Genomic DNA, 24473 nt, shown 5'->3' with positions numbered 1-24473 from the left:
AAGTATCTGCACTGCTAGAAAGTGGTGCACAGTATATTGCAAACATTCTGGCCGTGATGTCAGAATTAATGTATGTTAAATTCTATGGGGAAATCATATGGCGGTCCTACCTTGATCTATGGGGGGAAATGAGCATTTTTTAAAGAACTTGTGTGTTGTTTTGAAATGTTGATGACATTGAATGTTTGAATGGGGTTTTTAATCCTGCAGGCTGAGTAGTTTTCCATAGCAAAATAATTTTTTAAGGAGAGGAAGGGAAAACTCTTGCTTCTAGAAAATAGCATTTGGTTGTTGTGTCGATTTAGAACCATCTTATGCTATCCTTGTCCTTCAAGTGGTGAAGGGAGTTCTTCAGGCCACTTCAAGTAGTGCTTGCAGAGGATGTCAAGCGGTCTCTGAAGCATTGAACAAGAAGGGGTGGGCTCTTACTTCCCACAGTCTGTTGAATTTAGTAACTGATAGCTACTTACAGAAGCATCTGGAGCCAGATTGTGGACCTGGTACCACTGTGAGGAGGTGTAAGCAATGGTAGCTGTTTGTGGCAAACAAGAATCCTTTTTGGTCTTCTTTAATGTGACCACAGACCAGGCTGACTTGAATACATTACTTACTTCTAGCAAAACAGGCAAAGTTCTGAGCTACTTTCAAAAAGGCTTTCATAGATTTGTATTTGATGTTAACATCTTTGGTGCTTCTTTGCCAAAAAGGAAGACCAGCATACATCTGATCATTTCTCAGCCAAACATAGATATTTGTCAGAATTCTGTTTAAGCATTTGTTTATTTCAAACTACAGTTTTGTATGGTATGCAAGGTTTTCCAGTATGGGCTAGTTTCATACCGATACTGTGCTGTCAACCTCAAATTTTCAGAAACTATGAGTCAGGCACACTACGAAGAATGAGATTATATTTGGTTTCTGTGTTGCTGAAGGCACTCTATGGTCTCTTACAGTAATTGCATGATTTAAAACTTTTTTGTTTAAGTGTAAGTTGAGATTCTCTTACTTTCCAATCAGGGATTTTGAAAGTACCAAATATTGCAGTCATTGTGATGGCAATGTTGTGAGATTCTGTAAATGCTGCCAAATAATATTTTGTGAACCTGAGAATGTTTACTTACTTCACGTCTCCTCTGCTTTTATTTTGCCACTAGTTCTGTGAGATTAAACTAGGAAACTGATGGAAGTAATTTGAAGTATTAGTAAATGCAAGTAAGCAATTCATTCTGGAAGCATAAAGGGCTCGGCTGCATTACTCAGGATTTATTACCTATGGCATCATATTCCAGCAGCTGTTCTGTGTGCTGCTGTCTTAAATTAATGTGACTGATTGAATTGTCATGTACTCATGTACAAGTACACTGAGAATGTTACAGGCTTCCTGACATCTCTTTATTTTTCTTCCAAGAATCAAAAGCTCCAATATCCAGCTGGAGTTTTTTGGTGGGGTTTTTGGTGTGTTTTTCTAATCTGATTAGGAGCAAGTCTCGTTGCAGCAACAATACAATGAGCTCTTCCGGGGGGGGGGGTGCTGAGGGGAAAGCCGCTCTCTACCTGCTCCTCAGACCTGGGGGGGTGGCGTGGTGAGGGGACGCCCCGGCAGCGGCTCCCTGCCTGGGCCGTCTCCAAGCACACAGAGGCCCGGCCCCGCGTTTCCTCCCCCCTCACAAGACCTTGGTGTCGAGGGGCAACTGCACGGGCCGCCAGTGGCTCCCTGCCTGACTGCGTCCAGCGACCTGCGAAGCGTCTCTCCCACGGTCTGCCCCTGAGCCCGCGGACCCTTTTCTCTCCAGTTTCTCCCCTTGGGCCCGCAACCCTCTCCCTTCCCCTCAGCACCGCCTGGCCGTTCTGCTGGGCTGTTCCCCTTGGTGGCGTCCCTGATTGGCATGCGATGTTCCTGGGGTGGGGGCAGCGCTGCCACTGGCCCCCTCCCTCCCTCCTGGCTGTCTGCCGCTCCTCCCTCCCTTCCCTCCTCTCAGCGGGCCATGCCGGCAGAGAGGCGCTCGCACCAAGGTAGGCCATGGCGCTTTCGGCTCGTCTCCCTCGTCCCCCTCCCTCCGACTGGGGCCCAGCTCACCACCACCCTTGCTTAATCGGCTGCGGGAGGGAGGCGCAAGGAGGCCGTGTCCAGAGTCTGGCGAGGAAGAAGGTGGTGGCGCAGGCCCGGGGCTGGAGGGTGGCAGCAGGCCGTGGCGAGGGCAGCTGGGCCAGTCCTCCTGTCTCCCTGCCGCCATTGGGCGCATAGGGAGTAAAGACCTGTGTGTCTCACTGCCTCCGCCTGCCGGAGGGTCCATCCCGTCCGGCATCTCCCTGTAGACTGAGGGCGAGACGCTAGCCAGGGCTTCTGTGGGCAGGACCTCGCCACGCACCCAGCCAATGCTGGCAGCGCCTTCTGAGTGGCGGTTCAGGCTGCCAACTGATTTTGGCGTGCATAGAACATTGCCATTCCAGAACGCTTTTATATATAAGGAGAGATTCCACCCCCCCTCCCCATGGGAGTTGAGTTGAGTCCATGCTCTTTTGTTTTGCCACTATCCTAATGGGAACTCCCATGATATGTGGACAGTGTCTTGAGGATTTCTTTCACAAGTTCCATTTTATTTAGGAATTTTAAAAAATCGCACTACATCTTACAACCCATTTAGAAAGTTCTGCCTCAGTCTGAAGTTTACAGAACTTCCCCAAATTTGCCATTATTAAAAAAGACCTTTACTGTCTAGCTTGTATTCTTCAGTTTAAGTCTTTTACAACCACATTCCAAACATATGTGATGATGTGTCTGGTTGCAATGTGAGAGTAATGTCTTTGTATCACTAGTGTACTATCTTTCATTTTGCCAGTAAATTGTTCATTTGTGTTGGCACAGCAGGTTGTAGGATTGGAGAATTAAGCTGTTTTGAGTTCTGTTGCACACAAATGACATTTCTTTTTAAATGGGAGTTAAGATGTGAGGGGTTTTGTCATTTAATAGGGAAAAAATCTAGTAGTTATTGCAAGACTGCTTGATATTAAGAATTGGCATTATTGAATATGTTTATAAAACATTGCTCCATAGCACAAGTTAAGCTTTCTGATCATATAAAGGTGAAGGCTTCCCTTGCTCGAAAGCTAGTGGAATCTGACTCTAGGGGGCAGTACTCATCTCCGTTTCCAAACCTAAGAGCCAGCACTGTCCGAAGACATTTCCGTGGTCGTGTGGCTGGGATGACTAAATGCTGAGGCGCACAGAACACTGTTACCTTCCCACCAAAGCGGTACCTATTTATCTACTTGCAATTTCTTGCTTTTGAACTGCTAGGTTGGCAGGAGCTGGGGCCAGAGACGGGAGCTCACTCCGTCACGCAGCACTATGGTCTCGAACTGCCGAGCTACAGACCTCTTGGTCTGCAGCTCAGCATCTTAACCTCTAAGCCACCATGGCCCTTATTCTGATCATATGGTGTTGCACAAATAATTATTTAACTACCAGCAAGTCTGAGCACAAGGCGCCTCTGGTGGGAAGGTACAAAATAAATGAAGGATATAGAAAGAAAACCCTTCATAAGGGTGTAAAGGTCTGAGCAGGGCAGTCCAGCATTCTGTTTCCAACAGTGGTCAGGCAAATGTAGTCTGATCTAGCAGGGCTTTTTTTGTGTTTGTATGTCTAAGCCATGTGCACTTACTCAACCAAGTCACATCGGTTGCTCTAAAGTGTTACTTGAAACCTGTAATTTGTTGCAGATTTGAAAATTAACAAGGAGATCAACAGAAGTAAATATGATCTAGAAAGCATTCTGACTGGGAAGGTACTAGAGTTGATAAGGTGGTGTATGTCTTATGAGGAAAGGATGAAAGAGTTGGTTATGTTTAGCCTGGGAAAGAGAAGGCTTAGAGGGGACATGATTGCAGTCTTCAAGTATTTGAAGGGCTGTCATGTAGAAGATGGAGCAGATCTATTCTCTCTTGCTCTGGATTGCAAGACTAGATTTAATGGATGGAAATTACAAGGGAGTCGTTACCGGCTAAATATCAGGAGAAACTTCCTGACTGTAAGAGTGGTTGAGCAGTGGAACAGTCTGCCTCAGGAGGTGGTGGATGCTCCTTCGCTGGAAGTTTTCAAGCAGAGGCTGGACGACCATCTTTCGGGTATGTTGTAGGGCTATCTTTCGGCTATGCTCCTGCAGAGTGCAGGGGGTTGGACTAGATGACCTGCAAGATCCCTTCCAACTCTAACATTCTATGATTCTATGACTTGAAACTATTTCAGTTATGCTTTTTTAAAAAAAGGTTAATGAATTGATGATACCTTAATTGGGTAATTGGGGAGGCTAATACTTCAATTTTCTAATAAGCCGTCTCCCCTAGAGATGTAAAATTTCCGGAAATTTTGAAGCTCAGGAAAAAACCCGTTTTTTCCCCGGGTTTTTCAGAAAAAAAACGGAAATTTTCGGAAAAATTGAAAAAAATGCTACATTAGCATTTCTTTTGTCTTTTCTAGATTGAAAGTCATTCTGTTACTTTAGGAACATAAAAAATGACTATGGACATTTTTACTTGGCATGAAATTATCACAACTAGCATATTAAAAATATAGTGTACCCAAACAATTATTACAAACAGAATACCCACCCACATGCAAAAACAAAACTGAAACCTTTTTATTTTCTTCTGACAATCGCACCTCCTAAAGGAAGAAATGCATCTTGTTCTTGCATTGGAGAGTTCAGTTTGTAACCTAGGACTTGCTTGTCCTCAGTGCACAGAAATTAGATCAATCTGATATCATTATATATTTTAGAAATGATTTGGAAAATATTTGAACACCTTGTCTTAAAATATTTTATTTATCATGTTAAAATAAAACATTCCATAATCAATTTCTTTTCTTTTCTTTTCTTTTTTCAATTTTTCCAATTTTTCGGAAAAAAACAAAAAAGCTTCAGGGAAAAAAATGGGGGAAAAAAACGTTTCCCCCCCGAATTTTTCCGTTTTTTTTCCGGGCCTTCACATCTCTACCTCTACCTAGAAGTTAGAACTGCATTTTGTAGTTACTTATCTAGCCAATCTTGACTTATTACCTGATGTAGCATTTTAATTTTTTTTTTCTAATTCTGTCCCTGATTTGATGGAAGTTGTAGTTTGTGATTAATATGTTGGGTGGGTCAGGCTTAACTGTGTGACTACCCTTGAAATGTTTTACAGAGTATTTTACCTGTGTGATTGAGGCTGTGTATGTTTCTTATTTTTGCACTTGCATTTATTGAGAAGCCCTGCTTGCACTTCTTGGTTGATGGTAGTTAGAGGATATAGTGACATTTGCAAGGAAAGCTTCTTTCTGTAGGGAGGCTGAAATTTCTGTAGTCTAATTGGAAATCTCCCCAGATTTGTTGCCCTTCTCTTGACTTGTAGAATTGCTCACTGTTTCCTGTGTAGATTCAGGTGGGTAGCTGTGTTAGTGTGAAGCAATAGAACAAAGTTTGAGTCCCGTGGCATCCTTAAGACCAACATTTAATTCTGGAGATAAGCTTTTGTGTGCATGCACAGGAAAGTTTATACCCAGAATTAAACATTGTTGGTCTTAAAAGGTGTCACTATAAGTAGTACTTTATACTGGCCTTGCTCACTGCAAAAGATACCAGTACTTCACTCTGAAAGATATAGATCAAGGGTGGGCTGATTTCACTCCACTTCTTGTGATTTGACAGTGTGGATCATATTCTTCCAAATAAGAAGGCATACTTAAGAAACCCTTAACAATTAAGACAGAGCTAATCTGTGTAATTTTGAACACATGCTCCTGTTTAAGAATACAAATCCCTCTCCAGATCGGATCAAAGTTCCCTTAGTTCAGCAATTCTTTACAAAGATCAGCAGGCTCACCAGAAAATAAATGGTGATCCATCAGTGGACCTCAGTAAGACACCTAGTACCTCTTAAGGGCTTGCTGAGAAATGACTGAGCAGTTTTTGAATGCTTACAATGGGAGCTATGACTGTGGAAGGATATTTGTGGCTCCTTTTGTTTGAGTGGTGCTAAGGCTCAGGGCTGGTAATATGTTCAAAGGCTGGTGAAAAAAATACTGCAAACTCCATTAGAAGTAATGGGAGCTGTACTAGAGCAATGTCATGTTAGCTATATTTACTGGCCCTTTTAAGTCTCTTTGGTCACACTTCAACATTCTTTTAAATTTTAGAAGACTAGTATCTAGTAATTTGAAGATTAGTAACTAGTAACTTAGTGTCTAAAAGCGAATGAGATTTTCAGGGTTCTGCCTAAGAGACAAAGTGCTGTATGGGGTGGATGTTCAACATTTTTAATCAGCACCAACAACCATGTTTAAAAAGCTTTTGTTTAATAATAACAGTGAGGAGGGATTACAGCGTGATGAGTATTATTTGGACAGAGCTGAAATTGTTGATGTTTGGAATACAGAAGATGTGAAATACAAATGTTGAAAATATATCTCCGCTTTGCATAACTAAGTTACTTGATGCTCCTGATCTTTTTGATCTTAACAGTACCACAGAAAGTCCTTTCTGAAAGCCTCAGATTGATTTCACTATTAACCACATGAAACAATATTTTAATTTCTTGACTCGCAAAATTTGTCATTTGAAATCAGTGTAAGTTTTTACGTATGCAGTCCCATAGGTCCCATTAGAAGTTTATATGTTTTGGTAGCTAGTTGCACAGTTCTGCTTTTGGGTGCATATGTGAAACTAACATCTTGTTCAGCTTTGAACAAAACTTGTGCAGGTGGTTCCTTGATAGAAGAGAGAATGTCTTCATGAGGCTTTTTAGTATTTTGTGATATCCATGTACTATGCAAAAAAAAATTAAAAATCCCACTTGCTAGAATTCCCTGATATAGAATTTAATTAGGAGGAAAAGAGCATTTCTTGAACAAGACTGTAAACATTGATTATCCTCAGTCTTGTCAACTCTGTACTTTTGCAAAAAAAACAGGAGTTGTTTTGAAGGATTTGAGATTTCTTATAACGAATGGGGCTTCCAGTTATATATGCAAAACATAAAATACCAGTATGCATGAGCCAACACATGTCAAGTTTTATGAGATTTCAGTGTAGAAAACTTACTTTCTGTTGACGTGGTCTCCGATCAATGAAATAGCATTTTGCAATCTTTGGTGTAAAAAGGCAATGTTTCCTTGTCCTAATTAGTAAGACGTTAGTCAGAAACTTTTTGGTTAATCCTAAATAGATCATGGGAGAAGCTAGTCTCAGTCCTTTATTTGCCAGGCTTGAGAGGCACCATCCATGTGTGAGGACGTTTCCATTGGCAGAAGTAGTTTTCTTCTCGGCTAGGTTGCTATATGATATAGTTCTGCATGGTCCCCTGGAGGGAAGCACTAATGATAGTTTGAAGTCCCTTTTCACCACATTTGTGGCTATGTAGGGCCTATCAGCCCTGCCATTTCACTTTTGTCCCTTGGGCAGGAAAACGTTTTGGGCTGGCACCAATATAGTGTATGTAAGTTGCATGCTGCATTGGATGTCAGGGTTTACTGGAGTGGCATTTGTGGTCTTTCTCTTTTCTGCTTTTTTCGAGATGGGCTTTGCCCTGCTATTGAGAGAAATGGGTCTGTTGAGTGGGCGTGGGTTTGAGTATGGGTTTTTTTTTAGTCTTAATTGGTACAAGTGTGGTTTTTGTGCTAGATTATTGTATTCTCCTCTTGCCTCCTCTCTATACAAAGCTGTACAGGGGTGTCTAGTGCTATATTCCCCGACCCCTGCATATTTCTGGAGAGTTGCCTGGTCAGATATGCCTTGTGGTGGTGTAACATGTAGTGATCAAATTAGGGTAAGTGGGAGAAGAAATTCTTTAGCTTTGCAAGGTGCTGTTGTGGGGAGCTCTTTCTGAGATACACCATCGCATAGTCAATTCTGTTGGTTGGTTTCCCGCTCCCGCTCTTACAATAATCAGAAGATTAGTAATAGAGCAAGCCAAGTATTGAAAGGACTTTGCTGAATGAAATTCAGCAGCTAACCAAGTGACTAAAATTGGGCCTGATACAAACTGTGTTTTGAAAACTGATAGGGCCTTTCACTACTATAATGTGAAAACAATACATTTGTAAGCCAAGCGAATGTGAGTTTGGCTCTGAAATAAATTTTCCATCCAGATTGGAGCCAGGCACATTTGCTTAACATTTTCACTGCTCAGCTAGCTTTTGACTGTTGTGAGATTGGAAGCTGTATGTATTCCCCTGTGATTCCTTTGCGTTTTAATGCCAAGTTTGTGGAATACTCTGGGTAAGAAGTGCTGTCATGCTTGCTTACATTCTCAGCTCATGTTTGTTGAAGAGGAAAAAAGTCAGCTCAGTATCATAAGAACTGAAAAGCACTTAAAAGTAATCTTGTTAGGCCCCCTGCAGTGGTAGTGTTGTGTAGACTGAAATAATCTCTGATAGGTGTCATACAGTCTCTTCAGAATCTCCAGGAGAATGTTGACATTTAGAAGTCAAAAGTTCTTCATTGCACTCTCCCAACTGTGCAGTGTAGCTCTGCACTGGCTTATATTAGCAGCAAACCTTGCTTCTTAAACTGGATCGTGATTTTTTGAGTGTAAAATATCCACTAGAATCCATTCTTTTTATAAACCAATAGGGTTGCCAGGCCTAGCAACCATCGGGAGATTGGGGGGGGGACATGGAGGAGCAGCCATTAGCAGTGGTGTGATGTCACTTCTTGGTTTTCATGGAAGTGCCATTGCATGTCTCTAAGAATGGTCAGAAATACTGTTTTTACCATAGAGTTTCCCATTTTTCCTAGAGGGGCAAGGCATCACTTTCAGGGAAAACCCAGAAGTGATGTCATGCCATCACTGATGGTGTTTTTTATTTTTATTTTTTCCACTGGCCACTTGGAGTGCTAGTGAGCAAGGCTCACTGGGGGGTGGGAGATTCCAGCCTTCAGCAGACATATGGCGACTGTACATTATTTTGCTGGAGTAAAGATTATTTTCATCCCACATTAACTACAGACAAACTATAATTCCAGTACTAAGAGATCACCTAACCTGGTGGCCATCCCAGCTAATAGAATTCTGTTGGAACCAAATTAGATGTGACAGGAGCGGACACATTTGTTTGTTTAATTGTCTGCTCTCTTAATTTATAAAGTGGGTGGAGGGTTAATATTTATGAACAATGTGTGTGGAGAAACTGAACTCTGCCACCTCCCATGCCTTCTGCAATGCTTTATAGCTTTACATAGTGTGGTGCTGAATACCAAAGGGACAATCCTGTGTAAACTCAAGCAGCATGGTGCTGCTTTTCTTTTTGAGTAAACATACTTGTGTAGACACAGCAATACACTGCTTGAAGCAGCACACTGGTGTGCATTCTTCGTAATAGATCAGCTTGAGAAGCAGCAGCAACACACTGCTTAACAGTCACGTTACAACACCTTGGAGATTACTAGTAGAAAGATGCAAGATATGGTAAAAAAGTGAGTATCAATCTTTTGATGTACCAACTTTTCAAAAAGGAAACCTGGCAGTGAAACACTAAGCTGGGCTAAAAAGCAGGATGAAGTACTGAATGCACTGGCTGTTCGTTGTACAGTAGATTTGTGGGTCTACCATGCCAGAAAGAAAGACAGAAAGGCAGTCTGGTGCACTTATAAACATTATGTAATCCAGAGAATTAGTTGACACTTTATTATACATTGTTTTGATACCACTGGATCTGAACCATCAATGGACCCACCCACCCCCGCTACTGTGGTACTGTTGGTTCTGATAAAGTTAACAGAAGTTCTTTTTCAATTGCTTAGCCCTCAGTGGTGAAACTTCTTGGTGAAGCAACAAACCTACCTATGGTAGTCAAAGCTTCCCCTTTTGAGGAGATGATTCATTTACCAATATTATTTTCATCCATTTGGGGTCTGTCTTAGACTACAGATTTGTAACAGCAGACCTACAACTCTCAGTTTGTTTCAGTACCTAACACTGTTTAAATCTTGCTTAGTTATTAATTGAGCATTTTAATACTGTGTTTATATCAATGTTGTCAGGATAGTTTATACTTAAAAAACTAAAGCAAAAAATGAAGAATAAAACAATGAAATACTGATGTTTTCTTAGGTAATCTCTTCAGGATGTACTCCATGACTCTGGATGTTAGGAGTAGATGTGAGAAACCAGATTCAGATGTCTGTTTGGCTATGAAATTTGCTAGGTGGCCTTGAACATCTCATCTTAATTTTCCTAGCTGCATTGTTACTCATCAGATACAGTAAAGACAAGATGCAAATGTAACTAATAAAAGTTTTGTATGTGGGTCAGACTAGACGTTACTATAAACACACATCTGTCACCAAACATAGCAGAGGCATGTCTAGTTCCTCCTCCTCTATAACATCTACTACACTTTTCTTGTGTCCAAGTGTCATGATGTTCTGTGGGTCCCCTGCCCATTTCCATGACTGCAAGTGCTGTTGGCTGGCGAGGGAATGTCGTGACATAGAGGCACTTGGAGATGCTTGCTTGCTGCATCTTCAACTCAACTTTATCCGTCATAATTTCTTTTGTAGGATATGATCCTCTAGTATTTTCATTTATCCTTTTGAGTGTTTACAAGTTACAAGTCATAAATATTCTTGTCCAGTTAGCTTCTTTTGGAAGTTAGATCTTCTGTGCAGCTGATGTGAAGGTCTGGGGTGGTTCGGAAAGCAGCAGTTATACTTTGCCAGGGGCGAATGGCTAACACAGGCAGGCCGAATAGCTCTCCAGTTGCTGCTACCCACGGGCAAAATTATAACCTTAAGAGAATGACAGATCCACTAATGTTACATTCAGAAAGCTTAAATCTGAGAAGTAGATTTAATAAGCAAAGAATTAGGAGTAAATCCTAAAACTATCTCAGGTTCCTTGATGATTTTTTCCAATGGGAAAAAAACCTGTTTATGTTTTATTATGAGTTGTCATTCTTATTTGTTTAATTTGGACAGAAAAATATAGGCCTATAGTAGGAGGTAGGGGTGGGGAGGGAGAGATTCTTTTTGGGAACTTAATTTTTTAATGTTGCTTTGTTTCAGCTTCCAGGCAGCAGTCACAATCCATCCCTGAAGATACACGGCCAGAAATATGGATCGCCCAAGAATTACGGCGCATTGGAGATGAATTTAATGCTTCCTACTGTCCAAGAAGGGTAAGTTTTAATATTTTTATTTTTCCTTTTTTGACTGTACCCAAACAAGGGGCTCTTTCCTTCTGGGTTCTGCAAGGTCCTCTTAGCCTTTTTTGTAAGCTCAGACCTTATCTGAGTGTGTTAGGTTTCAAGAGAGCAACCTGTCCCACCCACTTAAATTGCTCATTCTTTGTACAGCATTGTAAAAAACTCAGGGAAAGTTCTAGGTAGATTGCCATGTCACAGGGTCAAAGGAAGAAGAAGAGTTGGTTTTATACCCTGCTCTTCATTACCCGAAGGAGTCTTGGAGCGGCTTACAATCATCTTCCCTTCCTTTCCTCACAACAGATACCCTTTGAGGTAGGTGGGGCTGAGAGAGCTGTGACTGACCCAGGGTCACCCAGCTGGCTCCATGTGGAGGAGTGGGGATTCAAACCCGGGTCTCCAGATTAGAGTCCTGCGGCTCTTAACCACTACACCAGATTGGCTTGCAATATGCAATAAGTGGCACAACAATGCATTTCGGGTATATGCTGCAGGAAGTGTAAATCATGTTAATCTCTTTGGCCCTCGCTAAGGCCTGATTTATGCATTTTGTGAGCCTCAAAATCTACAAGTGGTCCAGGCCTCTCTGGGCCTCTGAGAAGGCCTGCCTTCTTGCTCTCATTCAAAGCTTCATCCCTGGAATAAGAATTAGTCTTGCTGACATTTATATTTTTTACAGGTTTATATTGATTCAAAACTTTTTTATCATTGTGGTTTTATTGTTGGGTTCTTTTAATTAGTTTTAAGATATGTGTTTGTTTACATTACTATTTTGATGTATATTGTCTTGAACATATTGTGGAAAGGTTATTTATAAACAGCACCTGTATATAAAAGTATTAAATTTGCCTTCAGTTGGTCTGATCAGAATTCTCGCACTGATCCTCTTTCTGTCCAGTTCCTGCCCCCTTTGCTGTTGCACTGACCTCTGTAAATGCCTTATTGATTTATTTTCACACATGTTAAACCTGACCACTTTGTGTTTCTAGAATCTGCTTACTTCCCAACATGGTTTGATGTTTCTACTCACACCGCAATTTTTGCAGCACACTGCAGTCAATGTGTGTAGAGAAGCATACGGATGCAATAGCCACAAATTCAGTGTCATTTAGATAAAAATAAGTACCAGGCTTTTTGGGAAGAGAAGTCGCATGTTTACAGGAAACACGTGAAGATAATACTAGGACAGTGGGTGACAAAACTGAAATAAAATGTGAACAAATGCTGGACTGTCCAGTATGCATTTTATCATTTGCTTCTAGACACCTTTTCTCAGATATGCAACATGCAGAACATGGAAGAGAAAATGTAACTTAGCAAGAAAGAAAGTACTTTCCATTTTGCCTCCTCTGATTTTAATACCTTTTACATAAACATCAAGCCATTAAGTATTACCATATTCATAATCATAAAGTATTTCATACTTTATACTCTTTCTCTTTATACTCTTCAGCCCATAGTAATGTTTTTAGTTACTTAGACATTTTAGGACCAGCCTGAAGATTCATTTCATCAGCATTTCCCTTTCCCCTCAATTATTCTTTCTTTGCATTTAGTCAGTGGTAAGAAGTACATTCAGTCTTAGAACTGTTTAAAATGGGGTGGCTCAGAAGATTAGCGTCTGATTTCAGTGGAGTTAATTCCTGTTGGGAATTATGAATTGAACGTAGTAGCCTCAGACTTGGCAGGAAGTAATGCAGCAGTCAGCTCAGGCTATTGGGCCAGGTGAGTTCACAGCCTAAGGCTCCAGTGTATATGGGGATTAACATGCGTTATGATCAGGGGAAGAGTGGAACAGGAAATTAAAATAGGGCTGAATCTCAGTAATGCATGCAAATGGGAAGTATGAGGGTCTCTCAAAGGAAAGAACACAGTCTGATGATGAAATGACTTCTTTTTTGGTTTAAGATTAAAAAAAAATACATTCAGAATGTTTTGAAAATCATGTGTTATTATACAGTTGAACATTATTGCCAGTTAACCAGAGAAGGTTTAAACTAAGGTCCCGTTCACACGAGGGAATTTGGGCCGGCAGCAGGACAGTTCGGGGGCGGTTCAAACGGCCGCGATCACACCACAACATCTGGGAAGCGTGGTGCTTCCGTCCCCGAACTGTCCCATCCATGCGATAAGGCGCATCAAGTTGAACCACCTACCGAGGTGGTTCATCTCCTTGGTGCGCCTCAACCCGGAAGTCTGATCGCCGGCGCGTCCTTGCGCCGGCGCATCCCGGGCTCCCAGCTGAACTGCGCATGCTCCGACATGCGCAGTTCGGCTGGCCTGCCGTCAGCTCTGTGTTTATTCCCCGGCGTCTGATCGTGCCGGGGAGAAATGGCGGCGCGGCCGGGGGATCCGTGGGATCCCGCCGCGCCGTGTCAACGTTGGCGCGGCTTTTAAAAGCCGCGCCTTCAAGCGCCTTTTCCCATGCCGTATGGCAGGGGCCTTTGATGACTAAATTTATTTCCAACCATTTTTAAGGGACAAAACGATTAGTGCAAGATTAGAGTTACAATGTTGAAGTTCCCCTCTATTTCACTTGATGTTTTTTAAGGCTTACACATTGTGGCGATGTGTAAATAAATTGAATCATAATGTAGAAAAACCTCAGTCATGGCCCTAAAGGAGGAAAATTATCTGTGCTCTAGAACTATGTGCCAGAGCATTTTTGGGCCAAACTAAATATTACAATGGAGTATCTGTGCATGTGGAGCTGCAAAACTGCGGTTTTCACCCAGAAAAAATGCCTTGGGGGTGGAGGAGTCCCCCAGCACCGCCCAAAGCCCCTTTGACTCCCCCTTTAGAAGCTGTTCTCTGTAGCTGCTGGGTGGCTGTGGGAAACACAAGTTGAGTCTGGGAACCTGAAACCCACCTCTAAAAACTGTAATGTTTGTTTTGGCCCTCTGCCAGCTGCCATTCAGAACCTTTCTGAAAGAATCTTTCAAACTGAATTTCAAAAGCTGTTTAGGGTCAAAGTGGATGTGATATGGGCAGACTGGCCTTTTGTCCCCTGCCATTTAAATTTTTTAAAGAAATAATCTCTGCATAGGGCTACAAATTTGATTGGAGCAGTGGTGAAACAGAACATACATCCTAGAACTTCTGGATCAGTTTCATCTGCAGCTGCACTATTTCCAAACTTCTAAAGGCCAATCTAAACCATTCTTGTGAGCAGTCTCCCAATGTTGGGCCCATTCCCCCTCCCCAAGATGAATCTAGAGGGATCCGCGAGTTTGGCTGGTACACTGGCAAGAGGAAAGGGTGGTTAACACTTTCCCATGGGCTGTTTTTCTGATCAAGCTTCCCCCCCTGTTTCTTTTTCAAACTAATTCTCCTATATTGTCCCCCTTGGTGGGCAAGAAGTTGAAGGGAGGGGATTTTATTAAGAAAAATAGCCCATAGGGAAATGGTGAAGCCCTCCCCCCCTAGCCCTGCCCAGTCTGTAGCTGACATTTATGCTGCAATTGCTACTATGAGACTCTTGCCATCCAGCACTGCAGTCCCGGGGGGGGGGCAGCACAGTTCCCCAGTACAGGGCATGAGGCAGTTACCCCAGTTGCCCCATGGCTAAGACTGGAGCTGGCCAGTGCACCAATCAGACTTGCAGATCCATTTGGATGCATTTTGGGGGTGGGGCTGAGTGCTGAGAGATTGCTCACACTTCTCAGATAAATTTTGTTTAATCTTTAGGGGTTTGGTATAAGCATAGCTGAAATGAGCATAGTTTCTAGGGTGAATGTGTGTGTGTGTGTAGTTAATGCATGATGCATCACTGGAACTGGAACACTTCAGAAAAAGTTTCCAATATCTCTGTCAGATAGTGGCATCTGCAAAGGAGAGAATTTGTGGTGGCCAGCCACCAACATAATAGCAGTTGTGCTGGTTAGATTCTTATGAACACTCCACAGGGGGGGGGGGGGAATCAGGTACCTCCAGACAAGGTGAAGGCCACAGAATGAGGATGCCAGCATTTATAACAACCCCGGCAACACCCACCAATCACACAGCAGCCAGTAACCACCTTGCTGATGCAGCCACTGCCCTTCAACATCACCCCCCTGTGCAAGCACTAGATAACATGGAGGAAAGACCCAGCAACAGTGCAACCCCCCACAGAAACACGTGGCTTAAGTGTCATCCCCCCCATAGTCCACGAAATAAGAGTGCCTATGCAGTGGACAGGATTTCTTCCCATCCTCCTAGCAAGGGTCTGTCTGGCAGCAGAAATGCTGCCCACACTCCCCTTCCCCAGAAAAAGGGGAGCACGTCCCTGCTCTGAGCCACAACCCCCTTTCCCCACCCAAAAAAGTGAATAAAAGGTAGAAGCTAGCTCAAACTCTCAGTCTTCATGTCCACGTCCAACAGCCTAACCACTAGCCCAGAAGGGCAAATGCGAAGGAGGTATTAGAGACTTCATTGCAGCCCTGGTGTCGCCACCAGCCATACGGGACCAGACCAACAACATTGCACAGACAGGCGTGGCTCAGTGGAAAGGCACTGGGACAGCCTGTCCAGGACTTCTGATCTCTAAATGGGGAGAGCCCAGAGGCAGACAAAGGTTTTGCAGCATGGCTTATCAGATTCCCGCAGCGCTGTGGGGAAGTGTGAGACCCTGAGACCTTCCCCCCACTACAGCAGACATATCTCCCCCTCGGACCACCCCTAGCTTGACTCCCTGTGTGGGCTGCACACAGCAACCAGCGGTCTGTGAGTGGAATGGTGGTGGGGACTACAGAGGGGTGACCATGTCAGCCTGTTGAAGAGACTAGCTGCAATGCACGAAAGCTCATCTTGAACTATGTTTCATCGGACTTTAAGGTGCCACTGGCTAAACAAAGGAGAGGTCCAGTGGCATCAAGACAAATTGACAACACAGATCCCACCATGACCTTCCCTGAGTCAGAGCCCACCCCCTTAGATGATTAAGATAGATCATTCCAGGAGGCGCTATGGGGAAATAACAGAAGGGGACAGAGAACGGTGTGCTGTGAACTGAGGGGAGGGGAGCAAACCCCATTGGCTCCACAGTGAACAGACACGGACTGCGTTGTAGATCACTCCAGACCAATGTTCCCTCTAAGCTGTGGAGTCTTGTGAGAAAAAATTCTACTTTGTGAGCTACTGGCATTAAAGTTGTGAGTGAGCGATTTGGCTGCTGCATAAATGAGTTTACTTTGGAGCCCTCCTTCCTGAGCGAAGGCAAAAATGTGTGAGCCGGAGGCTAAAAATCTGTGAGCTAGCTCACACCAACTCAGCTTAGAGGGAACTATGCTCCAGACTTTATTGAACAGCAGCAGGGAAATATGATGAGGTGTCCAGTATGGACCCCCTGCCTTTGCAAGCTGCTCTAGGAAGCCGTGGGTAGATAGTGTGAGCCCTCCCTATCACAGCATGCCTGTGAGCAGGGTGGACTTGCCCGGTGGGTGGCTGCCTGAGCTGGAATACTGCAGGGGCTGGGCTGGAACCAGTGAGATGGTAGCACCATGACAGAGCCATGGGATCCACACTGGTCAGTGCAGGCATCCCATGTGGCACTGGGAATGTCATCCTCTCAGGTCTCCTCCCTGTTGAATCACCACCTTCACAGATGCCAAACAGAGACATGCAATGATGAAAACCGGCAACAGGGGCCATCATCACTACAGCCATACCAGTGGGGCCCCAGTAGGTTCTGTGTTCCCCTCCCCTTGAGGGGTGTGTGTTTCCATTTGTCTGGATACCCCCTGAAGCTCATGCATAGCCATCCAAGCAACACTTACTCTTCTGGCATGTTAGCTGCACCTCAGCTGTGTGTACTCGATATGCTTCTGCTGCTGCACAAGGCTCCAGTCCTGTGAGGCAGTAAGTGCCATGGTTGCTCATTGGGGCAGCTGCCAGACACTGCCCAGACTCCAGTGGTGCCCACTCTCTCTACTTGGTGGCAGGGGGCACCCTGGCAAGATATCATTGCCAGCGCTCATGGTGCACTTTTCTGAAAGTGTGTTCCGTTGCATGACATGGGGCATCCAGCTCAAGCTGCATCTGGTTGCCCTCATATACATGCACTACTAGCCTCAGCTGTGGGAGCCTGTCGTGGTACCCCCCGGATGTGTACGAGGGGAAAGGGGTAGGTGGGTACTGAGACTCCTGGGCCGAGTCTGCTGGATGCCCACTGCTGCTTACCTGTCAGTGACTGGTTAAATTAGATCACTGCTAGTTTTAAGGTCACACACACCTGAAGTTCAGGAGTTCTGAAGACCTGAAGCGAATCAGTCGAAAAATTTAAAACGGCAATCTTTGGAAGATTCATTTGATAAAGGTTTTCTGTTCACATTATTCCTCAGGCTGGAGCTAACATCTTTACAACAACAAAAAATGCAAAATGTACTCCAATATGCAACACATACAAACAAGCTCAAGGTTTTGAAATGACAAACAAATTTAGTGAGGTTTGGAAAGGTATATCTTTGTTATTCAAAGAAATAGCAGGCAGAACTAAAGTGTATATCTCTTTCCAAAAAAAGAATTTTTTTCATCTTTAATAGGCTGCCGTTAAGCAGAAGAGCAGGGCCAGTAGCAAAGCTGGCAAAAAACCAGGCATCTAGGTAGTTAGCAAAAGTACTCTTGTTTTTACTCAAAGGGGAGGACAATATCAAATCTCATGAAGCTGGCTGTGACTTACAGTGGCTTCAAGTATGTGAATTCTCTGTCTTACTGATACAGTGGTCTGGGGTTAATAATTCTGTGTAATTGTTGGGGGGGGGGATTAAGAGTCCAGGAGCTTTTCCTAGGACTCCCATCCCCACCAGGTTCAATAAGAGAGGGGGATGGAACTAGCAGGACCCTGTAGTTCCAGAGAGAGAGAGAGAGAGAGACAACTGTATCACAAAGGCTAAAGCACTATCTGAGCCGTAAAGCATTTGGGAAACCAAAGATTCAGCTATAGAAATAAATACAAAATGGTTTTGCAAGGGACTGAGGCTCAGTTGTAGCCCCAATTCTGCAACAGTAATTAAGGGCAAAAAGTTCTTTTTAAGACTAAACTGGAAACCAGTGCTTGGATCCAGAGAGCCACAAGGAATACACTGCTGACAGAACAGATCCTTCATACCTCCCCACAATCCACCTTAAAAACCCTGCTCCCGAGGGTCAGGGAGGGCCTTGGAGATGGTGTGGGGTGCCATAAGTGGGCTGTGTGGAAATTCCAGGAAAACCACAAGAGTGAAAGTGCCTTCTGTTCATGGAAGAGTACCTTTGAATCCACCCCCAAGTCTTTTGTACTGTTCACTGTCTTGTGCGTTAGCACTGTCTCTCTCCAGAAAGGCTACAGCTCCTGCTGCTGTGCTGGACATGTACAGACATGTACACCCTGGTTCTTTCTGTGTTGCAAATAGTGAACCTATTGCACTGTGGTTCCTTTTTGCAGAAAAGATAAAAAAATTTTAAAAAAGTTTAAGCTCTAAGAGTTATTTCCCCCCTTTTTTAAAAAAAGAAGAAAAAAAAAAGAGTATACTGTAAAATTATCTCAGGGCCCCATAAAACTCTCTCTTTTGCTTTAGTGTTCCTCTGGTCTTGTGTTTTTGTGTTGGTCTGTCTTAGGCAGTGCTGCCAGACATCGTAATAACTGATAATGGAAGTGACAGTGACACTCTCTCTCTCTCTCTCTCTCTCTCTCTCTCTCTCTCTCTCTCTCTCACTCACCCCCCACCCCCAGGTTTTTCCTAGTCTCAATGTCTGGCTCAGAGAAAAATGGGAGATGGGGGGGGGGTTGCTTGAGGCAAGTGGTAGGTTGGGGGAAGGGGCTAAACTCCCCTCTGCTGCTGCTTCCCTACAGGTGCCCCCACATTATTCGCTTCATTGGTTAAACCTTTTTGAGTTAAAGCGCTCCCTCTCTTTTTTTTTTCCTGGGCTACAATTTTCAGCTTAAGAAATATTTCCTCAATACTGTTTTGCTTCCCGTTAGCTATTTGTTTTGGCTAAACCTCTCTGGCTGTTTGGCTTGTTTTATATTTAGCTCTTTCCCGTTTTTCACGCCTTTATTTTGGACTATGTGACTTTTCTGCTCAGCTGGCAAAGCATCACACACCTGATTTGTCACACAGCAGAGTAACGTGCAAAAGGGTTGTTCTGTAGTGAAATGTTGTGATGAGTCATTTAGTTTATGTATGAATTGGGTTTTAGACAGCTTTTTGGTTTCATCATTCATATCTGGAAAGTTAAGTAGAAAGCGCAGTGAAATGTTACTACTATAACAATAGTAAATTCACAAGAGACTTCAGAAAGGGCAAGCTGCTTGTCAAGGTCTGTTTTGTTTCCTATGCACCTGCTTCCCTGGATTGAACTCACAGATTGTTTTGATTTGGGCATTTCTTCATTCCACTGTTGTGGCAGTCCAGATGCTTGTGTCCGTTCATGTATCGTAATGATAATTAATGTACAGAAATAATTAACCCATGGGAGGCCACTTACTTAAAAAGCATTAAAACTATTCTAGTGTGGAGTATGCGTGTATTTGGGCGCCCCTACAGCATCTTTAAAATGCCTATGTCTCCATGCAAATTCTGTATAGTCTGCGTCACCTGAGATTGCCAGGAGTTGTTATATCAGCATAGGTATGTAGGATGTGGCATGCCAACAGCAACACCATTGTAATGTCTCAAATACATGGTGTTATGCTTTGGAGAGACATTGCAGTAGTGTCTAACCAGACGTGACATTTTACACATGAATATTACAGGTTAAGTGATCTGATTTGATCCACTGCTGTTAGTGAATGTTAGAAACTAGGAGGGCAAATGCATATTTGCTGAGTACTTCCACTGCCACTGTTCTACCCTCAGCTTCCTTCCTGTCCTCCCCCCCCCTCCCCTTAATGCTGTAAAGTAGCCATAGAGGTCTGGGCTGGTACATGGGGCAAGGGGAAGGAAAAGGAGGAGGGCAGCAAGAGAAATCACCAGAGCTCCTTTAGTTGGGGCTGAGAAAGGTGGAGAGGGGCATTCCTTGTGCCTCATACCCCACTGCAGGCTAACTATCAAACAACACTGGGATTTCTTGTGAGCCTTGGGAGGAGATCAAAGCATGTCTTGGAGCTGAGGGTTGTAGTAAAGGGGTAGCAGTGTGACCCCCCTCAGCCCACACCCTGCAGAAAGTATCATAGACCAAGCAGGGAGCTGGGTGGTGGGAAACTGAAGGGGGCCCCCACCAGCTGAGGAAAGCAGGCACTGGCAGTGGTAGTTTGCCCTCTTGGATCCTAAAGGCAGGGGGAGTCTGTTATTTCTTTAGAAAATTCATATGATCCCTTTCTAGAGGTCTGCTCAAGGCAGGTAACAATGTAAAAAACCATACAATAGAAGCATACAAACGACACAATAACTTATGAATAATTAGAACAAGCCATAAAACCCAAGACTGGGATATAAAAACAGCAAAAAAACCCTTTCAAAATCCTTAAATGATACTCATAAACCAGTCTTCAGGCTAGAAGCAGACCATAAAAATGGCTTTAAAAATGGGACCCCTCAGTCAAAAGCAGGGTAAAAAGAAAGTTTGGGGTCTGATACCTAAAGGTCAGTAATCTAGGCACCAGATGAGCCTCAAGGGAAACGGTGCTTGTAAGGAGGATTTTAATGGTGCATCAGACACTATGGGAGGAGGCAGTCCTTCAGGTATCCTGTTCCCAAGTCATTTATGGCTTTAAAGGTAAAAACCACCTAATCTGGCACAGGTCTTTTCAGTGTTAAAAGCAGGGCTTTTTTGTAGAAAAAGACCAGCAGGAACTCATTAGCATATTAGGCCACACACCCCATGCCTTCCTTTGGCTTGCCCAGGCACCCCCCGGCTGTGGGGAGCCCAGGCAAGCTGGCCCTGGGACAGGCCGGGAAAGGCACGAGGAGGCATTTAAATGATACTTCCAGGGGCCCCCCCCGGCCGGCCGGCCTTGGAGTCGCTGGGGGGGGGTGGGTCGTTGCTCTCCAGGCCTTCCCTCTGTAGCCACGCAGACGCAGAGGTTTTGGCTGTAGTGGGCGTGGCCAACTCTGAAGCAAGCCGGAACTCAGTTCCTGCCCCCAAATAGCCCTGGTTAAAAGTGTTCTTATGGTCAGTGTGTATGTGTCACCAGTGATTGCTTAACCAAGGTTAAGTAATCAGAAGTGGGGTGTAGGATCATCTGCTCTCTCACACACCCCTTCTGGAGTTTGAATTCCTCTACCAGGATTAACCATGGTTAATGGTTGTGCTGACAATGTTAATTGTGGTTTGGACTCCCACTTAACCCAGGATATGAAAACTCAGTCTGCCAATAATACTAGAATCCCTAATCTAAGATCTGGTGAGGAGAATTAAAGTTGCAGCATCCAGAATTATCTCCCATAGTTTTCTCATTCTCTGGCCTAGAACCTGGATGATAGCTCTCTTGTCTGTTTGACTGCATTCAAATGCCATAACAACTCTCACTGGGAATAAGGGCCGCTTGTTGCTGTGTTTCAGGATCCAGGCTTTTGTGGAGCAAACAAACTCCATTGTGGTGCCTGCATTTGGAAGTCACAGTGAATTTGGAGCTTGATCAGCTGGGAAGCTTTGTATCGAGTTGTGCATATAAAGGGAGGAAGCAGAACCAATGTTTCTGCCCCACTGGAATATAGTTGCAGCTTGTCATGATGTGTGAATGCAGCCTCAGTTGCATGGTTTAATAGAAATATTCCCAAGCGTGTACCAAATTCAGATTACTGTTTCATTTTCTATTGCAGTAGAAGAGAGTCCAATAGCACCTTAAAGACTAACAACATTTGTGGTAGGGTACAGACAGACTTAACACGGCTACCCACCTTCATTTTCCACTGCCGAAATGAAACTGTTTCTTGGGATTGTTTGAAGCAGAATACTTAAATACAACTGCTGCACTTTCCACAACTTAACTTTGATATAATGAAGATGTTTTGATTTTGTTTTGCACTTACAATTGCATTCCTAGATTGCATTCAGATTGTATATGAGCTTGGCTTATGTCAGGCTTTATTTGTGGAGATCTATCAGTGGCTACTAGCTATGCTGGTCTTAAGACCGCAATAATAAAAAACTAAAAAACTAGCTATGGTGTGACATTCAGAGACAGTAAACCTCTGAATCCCAGAGCCAGGAGGCAACATCAGGGGAAGGCCTTGACCTCTGTGCCCTATTGTTGGCTCTCCAGAGTAACTGGTTGGCCACTATGTGAGACAGGATGTTGTTCTAGATGGATGACTGGTCTGATCCAGCTGGGCTCTTCCTAGACTTACTTCCATGTCAGCTCATTCCCTCTCCTCCCCCTCCCTTTTTGCACAAGGAATGATGCTGTAAAACCAACTTTGGTTATGTATGACATGAATGCAAACACACATGGGGCTTAACCAGAATTAGTACCTCACACACACAAACATACAAAAATGGGATTCTTGCCCAGCATGTAATCCTGGGTTTAGGATCCCAGTTAGCATGAGGAAAATTGTCAAGAACTCATGTGCTTCATTCATGTAATATGGGCAACTGGGATTAGTCCTAAACCTCTGTTCCTTCATCCTGTTTTATATGAGAAGGGAGGAGGGAAGACAGAGGAGCCAGGCATATGTAGGAGCCCAGCACACACTAGGGTAATGTACAGTTTTTAACTGTAGTTAAATTGGATGGATGAATGCAACCCTTGCTTTGATGATCCAGGACAGACTGGAAGTCGAAGGCCATATGTTGTTGTTGTTCAGTCGCACAGTCGAGACTGACTCTTCGCGACCCCATGGACCAGATCCCGCCAGGCCCTCCTGTCTTCCGCTGTCCTCTGAAGTTGGCTCAATTTCATGTTCGTTGCGTCGATGACACTGTCCAACCATCTCATCCTTTGCCGTCCCCGTCTTCTTTGACCTTCAATCTTTCCCAGCATCAGGGTCTTCTCCAGTGAGGGCTCCCTTCTCATTTGGTGGCCAAAGTATTTGCGCTTCAGCTTCAGTATCTGGCCTTCCAGGGAACAGTCAGGGTTGATTTCTTTTAGGATTGACTGGTTTGATCTTCTTGCAGTCCAAGGGACTCTCAAGAGTCTTCTCCAGCACCATAGTTCAAAAGAATCTATTCTTCGGCGCTCGGCCTTCCTTATAGTCCAACTCTTGCAGCCATACATGACTACTGGGAATACCATTGCTTTGACCATACGGACTTTTGTTGGCAGGGCGATGTCTCTACTTTTTATCATGCTGTTTAGGTTCGCCCTCGCTTTCCTCCCAAGGAGCAGGCGTCTTTTAATTTCATGGCTGCTGTCACAGTCTGCGGTGATCTGGGATCCCAGGAACGTGAAGTCTGTCACCACTTCCACGACTTCCCCTTCTATTTGCCAAGGAGTGATGGGGCCGGATGCCATGATCTTAGTTTTTTTGATGTTGAGCCATCTGAAGCTGCCATCTAAAGCTGCCCCCCCTAGATTCTCAGGTGGAGCTTGTACTTGTTTGATTTTTTTTCCTCTTGCATTTTATTTATTTTTATTTTATTTTGTTAAATTTTTATCCCGCCCTCCCCGACGTAGCATACTCAGGGCAGCTTACCGAACATACATATAGATGTATACATTAAAACTCCAAAATATGCTAAGAACGGAATTTTGTACCAGATAAGTCAGATTATTAACTAGAACATTTCCCATTTTCCTTTTTATTCCTCTTTGCATCAGTTTTTGGTGGCATCCCATCAAAATTCCCCAAACGTGAAGAACAAACTGTGAATTAATGATCCTATTTAGTCTTTTTGCTCCCTTTGATCTTCCTGTTAGGTTTGCTTTGAATAGCAATGCAGCCTCCTCCGTTTTTTTTAAAGGCAAAACTTGAAATAAAACTTTTACTGTTTTTAAAGTAAACTTATGAAAGGCTAATTTTGGAACAATCCCATACATCCAAGATAAAAATCACAGGCTGTTGTTAGAGTGCCTGTACAGGAATTGCAAGCATGAAACTGATTTCCTCCCAACTTGTTATGTAAAGATGGAGGGGAAGTGTCCCAGTCTTATCACAGTCCCAGGTGAATTGGGGCAAGGGCTTGGCTAGACAAACTCTACAGCAGCTGCTGCTATAGCTGCCTTCTCTGTCTCTGAAAGTCTCAACTGCATTCTCTGTGCAGCCAAACCATTGCTTTGCTTGAGAACTATAGGAGTAAGGGTCTTGTGGCTTGTAACTGTTTGCCTATAAATGAGTTGCCCCTTCTCCTACTGGCTCTTTCCAGCTGAAGCAAGGACCAGTGCAATACTGTAGTAGCTGTAAATCATCTGTCCTGGGTGGGCCAGTTTGGTGTAGTGGACTCTAATCTGGGAGAA

The 24473-nt window shown here is 43.8% G+C and overlaps 1 protein-coding gene across 3 annotated transcripts in view; it reads left to right on the top strand.

Annotated features, from left to right (window-relative positions):
* The window catches only part of BCL2L11 (BCL2 like 11), a 39197-nt gene that overhangs the window by 10083 nt on the left and 4641 nt on the right, over positions 1-24473 (top strand). For all 3 annotated transcript variants that reach the window (XM_015416143.1, XM_015416142.1, XM_015416141.1), the window contains exon 3: positions 11040-11152. In XM_015416143.1, the coding sequence (XP_015271629.1) occupies positions 11040-11152 (113 nt within the window). The remainder of the gene's footprint in view (positions 1-11039; positions 11153-24473) is intronic.

Source organism: Gekko japonicus, unplaced genomic scaffold (genome assembly GCF_001447785.1).
Source record: "Gekko japonicus isolate JY-2015 unplaced genomic scaffold, Gekko_japonicus_V1.1 scaffold339, whole genome shotgun sequence".
NCBI classification, from domain to species: domain Eukaryota; kingdom Metazoa; phylum Chordata; class Lepidosauria; order Squamata; family Gekkonidae; genus Gekko; species Gekko japonicus.
The sequence above is the reverse complement of the archived record's forward strand: the minus strand, read 5'-3'. Positions and strand labels throughout refer to the sequence as shown.